Source organism: Gossypium arboreum, unplaced genomic scaffold (genome assembly GCF_025698485.1).
Source record: "Gossypium arboreum isolate Shixiya-1 unplaced genomic scaffold, ASM2569848v2 Contig00355, whole genome shotgun sequence".
Lineage (NCBI taxonomy): Eukaryota > Viridiplantae > Streptophyta > Magnoliopsida > Malvales > Malvaceae > Gossypium > Gossypium arboreum.
The window spans coordinates 1-8,889 of record NW_026440471.1 but is presented as its reverse complement, the minus strand read 5'-3'; the positions used below and the strand labels follow the sequence as shown (position 1 = coordinate 8,889).

Sequence of the window (8,889 nt, the reverse complement as noted above, 5' to 3'; positions counted from 1 at the left end):
GGCAATCGTCCTTGAGACTCTAGGTGACCAAATTTGGGCTAGTTGGCTTATTTGTTTGTCAATTTCTTGGAGATGAGATTGTGTTTGGGTTTAGAATTTCTCTTGTGAAATGGCCAATTTTTCAACAATGGTCTCAAGAGAGGTTTTTGTGGTGATTGATTTGGAAAGGAGGTGGTCTCGATTGGTAATTTTGGTTTTTATTTCCATAGCTCATATTTGGATGGTCTCTTCAACCGGATTGAAAGTGTTACCAGGGATTGTATGGCCTTTGAGGAGGTCCGGAAATTATTTATGGCATTGACTTGGGTGCCCGCCTCATCTTGTAGCATTGGACATGAATCGGTTTGGTTCAAGATCGGGATTCCACAAACCTTCGGCTCCTATCTTACGGACAAGAGAATTGACAATATCACCAATTTATCTATTTTATTTTCCAAAGAAACGATTTATTGAACCCCGGCTAGGTTCACTTGAAGAGCCAACTATTGCAGTTTGCGGCCAAGTAAGATTAGAGTTCTCATTTTTCAAGGCCATATTGACTTGTGCGCCACCACTTGCAGATCCACCATCTTTTGTCCATCAAAGCATCCATTCATAGAGATATCAAGAAGGGTCCTTTGACAAAGCATGTCATGGCATTATATAACTTTTAAACCTCTCCAAAGAGTCGGGAGATTCATCCCTTTGTGGATTCCCAAAATGCTTCGTCTAAGCTCGCCGCTTTTGCCGCTGGAAAATACCTATCAAGGAAAACAGATAGTTCAGCCCATGCTTCTTCAATGGGAGGAGAAAGATTTTATAATAAAAGTATTGGATGGTTGTGAGTTTTTCACATATTGGAATAGATGTTCTCATTAAGAAATCTCTCATAAAAGTCGATAAACAACGGTTGTGGATGCATAGCTTGATACAAGAAATGGGAAGAAAAATTGTTAAGGAAAAATCAATTAGCCGAAAAAATAGATCTGGGGAAAAATATGTCCATCATTTAAAAAAACATAAATTTTTTTAAATTTTTTAAAAAAATCAACAAAAGGCTTAGTCCAATTGATTTATATAGTATTCCATAAAAAATTGACATTAAGTAGCTTTGAGATAAATTCCTTTGTTGATTATAAGTGTTAATAAGGATTTATATAAATAAGTATATAATTTCTTTGAATCACTCTCGTTAGAAATATTTTACTTTATTTAGAACGCTTTATTTACTATATTGTGAATAGTGTTAAACATAAATGCAATTTTTTATGAGTTTTATCATATCATTTACACCATTTATTTTGTCTTATTCTCTATTATTGTTTTTTTAGGCTACAAAATGATTGAAGGTATGATCATCGAAAAAGATAAGAAAATATACTTACATATTTATGATTGTATTATTAACATTGTCATTAGTTTTTTTTTTTTAAAAGTATCCAATAAAAGTCAATGGAAAAACCTTTAATGCTTAATATTAAATGCTATATTTATGAAATTTATCTAGCAACGCATTTGTCTTTCAAAAGAAATGATAGATATGTATTTGCTAATATTTAGTCATTATATTTATTTGATGCATGATAGTGTATCTTAGTGAACAAGATTTTAATATGTCATCAAAAATTTTTAAAAAAAACCAATCAATTCATTTTTAATGATGTTTAATAGTTTCATCCAGTAACAATGAATAGAATTATGCATTATCATTGCACCAATATAAATCAAAATTTTAATTCTAATTTCAAGGCATTGCACTAATATAAAATTCTAATTTCTAAGGCTTAGGTAATTGAAGTCGAATTGAGTGTTAGATAGATATATATGTCAAAAATGGGTATGTGTGATTTAAAAAAAGGCTTTTTCATGTATTTTAAGAGTTCTTTAAGGGTCATTTATCAATACCCATAATTGGACACTGTGTTAGATATAAGTACTGGACAAAAGTCCTTAAAATAGTATTGGAGAAACATAGCTTTTAGGTATTGAATATTTTTTATATTTTAATACTCATTTTTATTTTGCCCATGGTTTTAGGGAATCCAGTAAGTTGCCCAATTTAAGTGTCGATGTCTTTCGAAGATGAAAAATTTGAGATTACTCAAAGTGCTTTGCCTCTCAAATTGTGATGATCTCAATTATCTTTCTAATGAGCTAAGACTTTTAGATTGGACAAGATATCCTTTAAGATCATTGCCTTCAACCTTCCAACCGGACAACTTTATCGACTTCTCTTACCATATAGTCACATTGAACAACTATGGAAGGGAATAAAGTAAGAATTAAATCCATCCTATATTTGTATTTAGCTTATTTTATTATAAACGGTTAAATTTTGAAAAGATAATAATAATAATAATTTTGTGATTTATTATGTTTTTTTTTTCTCTAATCTGTTATTGTTTTTGACAGTCCTTGTATAAGTTGAAAATAATCAGCTTTAAAGAGTTTTGAATCTGTTATTGTTTTGACAGTCCTTGTATAAGTTGAAAATAATCAGCTTTAAAGAGTCCCAAAACCTCATCAAGACACCAGACTTCACAACAGCCCCATATCTCAAAGTTTTGATTATGGAAGGTTGTACCGGATTAGTAGATGTTCATCCTTCACTTGTAGTGCTTAAGAGACTTAAACTTTTGAATTTAAGAGACTGCAAAAGTCTTAAGAGTCTTCCAACCAAAATTGGAATGGAACCTTGAAATTTTAGTTCTTCTGGGTTGCTCAAATCTTGCAAGGTTTCGGAGATTGATGGGAAAATAGAACATCTAAAAACTCTTGATCTTTCTGGTTGTTATAAAGTTGAATATTTGCCAGAGAATTTGCAGCAAGCAGAATCTTTGGAAGTGCTTGACTTGAGTGAAACAGCCAAAAAGAACCACCATCCTTCATTTCTCAATTGAAAAATCTTAAAGTTCTGTCTTTCAGTGGATGCAAGGGTCCGTCTAAGTTAAAAGAAATCTCCTTCTCTTTTCAAGGTAAGCCAAAGAGGAAGGATGAATTCCATAGCTCTAATGATACCTTCATTATCCGGTACTTTGAGTTCATTAAGAAAGTTGAAACTAAGGGACTGCAATCTTGGTGAAGGAGATATTCCTAGTGCTATTTCTTGTCTATCCTCTTTGACATATCTTGATCTTTACGGTAACAATTTCAACAGCATACCGGCGTCTCTTACTCGACTCTCCAACCTTGAAACTCTTATATTGTCAAATTGCAGCCTGTGTGATATTGGTAAGGAGATATTCCTAGTGATATTTCTGGTCTATCCTCATTGAAATTTCTTGGTCTTGATGGTAACACACCACCATAGCTTTTTACTCATCTTTCCAATGTTCAAATTCTTGGATTGTCAAATTGCAGTGAGCTTGAATCGTTGCCTGTGCTTCTAGCAAGAACGACAAGTGAGAGGACAGGTTATAGTAATAGCATTATAGCCACTAACTGCTACAGATTGGCTGAGAACATTAGTGCAGTAACATTGCTGAAAACACATATTAAGGTTGATTAATCTCTCTTTTTTCATGGTTTTAGTTACTGAACCACGATTTTTTATTTCCGCCATTTGCAAATTCAAGAACGACTGATGTTTTAATTTGCAGGTATTTGCGAATTCAAGAAAAGAGTTTGATGTTATTATACCTGGAAATGAAATTCCAGAATGGTTCAGCCAACAGAGAGGCGGCTCTGTAATTGAAATACCTCTGCCTCTCAATATTCAGAATGACAGTGATTGGATTGGAGTCGCTTTGCTGTATTTTCGTCAATGATGGTGGTTCCGAGAAAAGGGTATTGGCGGTACAGCTTATATCCATTGTAGAAATTCTGGACAATCTAGTTATAATGGATCCGTTTTTCAAGGTAGAAATCCTCGAAGGGTCCAATCGGCTTTCTATTGTTTTGGTCGAGAAGATACAGAGCCCAAACAAAGGACCACCTGTTTCTTCGTTATTTCTCGCGTGATAAATTATACCCATTGTCCTTCGAGGATAAATGTGGTGAATGTGAAACCAAGAATTTATGGACCATGGATTGCTCTGATCATGAATGCGATGAGCTTGAGATGTCTTTCCAAGGCACAAATAGATTACCTTCTTTTAAGGTGAAGAAGTGTGGTGTTAGAATAATGTTTGAGAAAGATTTGGAAGAAATAAAAGAGCTGCAGTGCCATACCACTCAATCTTCTCCAAACTTTGAACATATCCCATCACTCCACTGACAAGGTGGATCCGCAGATAGCACTTCCCTTGTAAAACGAAAATGTAATATCCAGGAGGAAACAGAGGAAGAAGGCCGCAGCCCAAACGAATGCAAAAAGTTTTCAATTTTATAATTGGACGATCAGAAAAGAAGCAATAATTTAGTATACATTATAATTTTTTCTCCTATTTAGTTAATTTTACAAGTTCTCTTTTCCGCTGTTTTGTTAGATGGTACAAATAGATTCTTATTTACCATAATTTAGTATTCATTATATTCGAAACATTGATTGATGTGATGGAATTAGAAATATAGGTGTCCATAATACGAACATGAAATTGATATTGAGAGTACTAAATTGATATAGAAGCCAAAATCCATTTTGAAATTAAAAGTAAAATAAAACCATTGAATGGTCACCCCAAGAATTCAACTTTTAAACCTTTGATTGAGATGCAAAAGTCATGTCCATAGAATAGCCATCTTGATATTGACCCCTGTTGTTCTTAGTAGGATTCTCCCTATACTACTGTTTCTGCATTGAAGCCAAGGAGCTTTATTCTTCTCACATTGTTATTCTTCTCTATTTCACAAAGCCTCAAAACAAGGTTTGCATCTTTTTCGTTTTTTTTGTCATTTACCCTGGAAAAGAAGCTTTTGATTAATGGTTGAAATATTTTATACAGCGCCTGCTACAAATGAGAACTCCAACTCCAACAAGAACAAGGGGCTTCCAGGGCTTATGAAACACTCAATACAATTGTTGTAAATTTACAACAACTTTGGCCTTCGAAGCTGCAATATCACCAAATATTTTGAATTTGGATCATAAACCTTAAAAAACATTTGAATGATGAAAATCTTCAATTAAACTTCACCCACTATAAGACACAAAAGACTGTAATTGTTAATGGAGGAATGGTGTTGTTTCTTTCACTTATTAACTCATCATTCGATCCTCCAGGGAATTCTCGAGCTTTAATAATAGAGCTTAATTCATCAGGCAATGAGGCAACACTATCCAAATATGATATCACGCTGGAATTAGGCCTAGCTGCCGCCACTGGGTGCGAGAAAGCAACCCAAGCTTCCACACCAACTCTACTTCTTGCATCACGAACCTCTTTCCCAACCTCCCATCGACAACCGCCAAATGTCTTCTTTATCATAGCAATCCATTACCAAGTCAGCGAGAAAGGTTTCATCTAGCGGTGCTCGAGCTTTGATCGGCCTTCTAAGTTCTACTTCTACCACAAGCAACTTCCAGCATGTATATTCCAAATATTTAGTGTTTAGATTAAAAAAAAAAACAGTACACAACAAGATTGCAAAAATTTTCGAGCATTTCAATTCAAGCTTACCATTGATTCCAAAAATGATGAGAAATTTTCGATACAAAATAAAGACAAGCCTTCTAGAGTAGGTAGATTTGGAAGAGGACATGATAGAAAAAGAAATTCACATGGATGATATATTTACATGTAAAATTAATATGGAAGATGAAATTTAATAATTAGATTGTTAAAATATCAATTATAAAAGAAAATTAGAAAAGTCTGTAAAACCATATTAATTTTATATGGGTATAGGTAGATGCCTCCCTTATTTATATACTCTAAAATAAAAATAAATGATATTTTAATATATATATATTGGTGATAATTTAAATTTTAAAATATCACCCAAATTTAAAATTTATTATATTGACTTTTTTTCCTAAAAAAGAAAAATTTACAAGACTGCGAATAAATTAATAGTTGCCTTGCTATGGAGCAAAAAGCAAAAAAATATTTTAGGAGTTTCCCTATGAGATTAATTATACAAGGTCTATTTGGTGTTGACGCTGGGGTTGCTTTGCTCGCACCCGATGGCGGAGGCTAGGCCTACCATGTCCAGCGTGGTATAGTATTTGGACGGTGTTGCTTCATTTCCCGATGATTTAAACTCGTGTATCAAAGCTCGAGAATTCCCTGGAGTATCCAACGATGAGTTAATAACAGAAAGAACTCCATTTACAATTACAGAGTCGTTTATTTCTCATGGTCGGTGAAGTTCAATTAAAGACTTTCTTTCATTTGTTTCTTTTCAAGATTTACGGTCCAAATTCAAAACATTTGGTGATAGAGAGTTTTGCAGCTTCAACGGCCAAATTTGTTGTAAAATTACATCAATTGCATAGAATGTTTTGCAGCTTCAGTTAAAGCTGATGAAACCCAGCATGTCCACTGTAACAAGCATGTGCTTCTTTTAGGCCAGTGTAGAATGTCTCTTCCACTATGGTTGGACCTCTCTCTTCCCTCCACCACTGCACATGGTTTTCAGGGTGGAATCTAGTTCATAAGCCCTCGAAGCTCCCTTGTTCTTGTTGGAGTTGGAATCATCATTTGTAACTAGAACCGTAAAAAATATATCAGCCTGTAATCAAAAGCTTTTTCAGGGTAAATGACAAGAAAAAAAATTTAAAGAGTTACAAACTGTAAAGCTCCCTTTGGCTCAATGCAGAAACAATAATACAGGAAGAATTGTTGGAAAGGTATAAAATTATAAAAAAAAAAACTTTCTTATAAAAAAATTAACTAATTGCTAATGTGACAGATTAGTAAAGTTAATAGAGGTTGATTTTTTCATCCATTTTGAAGCTAAAATAATTTTTTTTTGTAAAATTAACGGTTGAAGTAAATTGTTATGTCAAAAAAATATAGTTTTAATTTATTGATAACTCCATGGCTAGGTATCTTTCAAGTCTCTGTCCTCTGTAATTTAATAAACTATTGATAATTTCATTTAATAATTGCATTATGATGTATCCAACATAAAATAACTCAATACGTTTACACCACTTGTTTTAATTATTATTTTCCATTGTCTAATTGTTAAGTAAAATTCAAACCGTCCAACATTTTTAATTTTTACTTAAACTATCATCCAGTTTTTCAACTCTCACCTTCTTGGAAAAAATTTTCAATTTTATAATGGGCCGATCAGAGAAGAAGCAGTAATTGTGTTAAACTACTTCACTAGCCTTTCCAAGATTTTTTCTCCTATTTAGTTAATTTTATAAGTTTTCTTTTCTCCTGTTATTGTTTGATCGTACAAATAGATTCTTATTTACCTTAAGTTAGTATTCATTATATTCGCAACATTGATCATAAATCCTTAAAAACATTTGTATGATGAAAATCTTCAATTAAACTTCACCCATCATAAGACACCAAACGACTCTGTAATTGTTAACGGAAGGATGGTGTTGTTTCTTCACTTATTAACTCATCATTCGATCCTCCAGGGAATTCTCAAGCTTTAATAACAGAGCCTAAGTCATCACTCAATGAGGCAACACCATCCAAATTAATATGATATCACGCTGGACATGCTAGGCCTAGCTATCGCCACCGGGTGCGAGCAAAGCAACCCAAGCTTCAACACCAACTCTGCTTCTCGTATCACACACCTCTTTCCCAACCTCCCATCGAAAGCTGCCAAAATGTCTCCTTTATCCTAGAAATCCTTTACCCAGCCAGCAAGAAAGGTTTCATATAGAGGCACTTTATTGGAAAATATGGACACCACATATAAAAGTGATCTAATTTGGTTAAAATTTTATTGGGCTTTAATTATTATATAAAGTATGGGTCAAATATGTGTAGATACTCTAGTATTGAGTTCTAATCAAATTCTAATTAATGATGGGCTAATTAGAATTTGATTAGAACTAATATGCCAAGGTTATAAATATTAGGTTATGGTCCTCAAATTATACACAATATATCTTTTCTACTATCCCATCCTTACGAAAGAGAGAGTAAATATTCTTTGAATTTCTTGTGTGCTAATTTAGAAGATCAAATCCCCAAGATTGGGAAAAGCTTCAAGGAATCCATGGATTCGTGTACGCTTCGCATTTAGTTTTATTCTTGATTTGTTCTTGATTTATTCTTGATAATTTGACATGATAGATCTTGGTTTATTCAGTTTTATTTTAGATTTATTTTACAAATCTAACACACTTGAGCTTCGATCGACCTTCCAAATATTTAGTGTTTAGTTTATATTAAAAAAAGAAAAAAACAAGATTGCCTTCCAAGTCGAGCATTGCTTCTAGTATTTCAATCCAAGCTTACTATTGATTCCCGAACTGATGAAAATCATCAATACAAAATAAAGACAAGCTTTCTAGAGGTGATAGATTTGGAAGAGGGTGAGGTAGAAGAAAAATTCACATGGACGAGGCAAAAGCAACAACAATTGTGGATGAGACAATGATGCTCGTTGAGAGCACCAAAAATATCCTATCCCTATAAAATAATGAAAAGAATAGTATAAGGAAGTAGAGTCAAATCCTTAGGACTGGATTTTCACAAGTTCTGCCTCGAGATCCCAATCAGCGCGTGCCCAAGAAAACTCAAGCACTGAAAAAAAAAGGTAATTAAAAGTTTTGATCTGGGAAAAATAAAATTAAAATTTAAATAGAATCTTGTGTTTATAAAATCTCTTCTTTGCACTTTTGCCCCAAAAGTCTTCCACACTTGTATTTTCGGCACCACTTATTTCCTATTTCGCATGTGGCCCATTTTATCTTTAAATTAATGCTTTTTGCTCCTAAATTTCCTTTTGCCTTCAATTTAGTCCCTATAAGATTAAAAACCATAAATAGCTCAAATTAATAGGATCATACTCAAAATAAATATGTAATTAATACATAAAAATATGTCA

The 8,889-nt window shown here is 33.2% G+C and overlaps 1 protein-coding gene across 1 annotated transcript; it reads left to right on the top strand.

Moving 5' to 3' along the window:
- Window positions 1–2,972: 2,972 nt before the first annotated feature.
- Window positions 2,973–4,195, top strand: LOC128288960 (disease resistance-like protein DSC1). Its single transcript, XM_053024976.1, has 4 exons — window positions 2,973–3,199; window positions 3,340–3,478; window positions 3,579–3,730; window positions 3,889–4,195. The coding sequence occupies exons 1-4, from the start codon at window positions 2,973–2,975 to the stop codon at window positions 4,193–4,195; spliced, it is 825 nt and encodes a 274-aa protein (XP_052880936.1).
- Window positions 4,196–8,889: the final 4,694 nt, after the last annotated feature.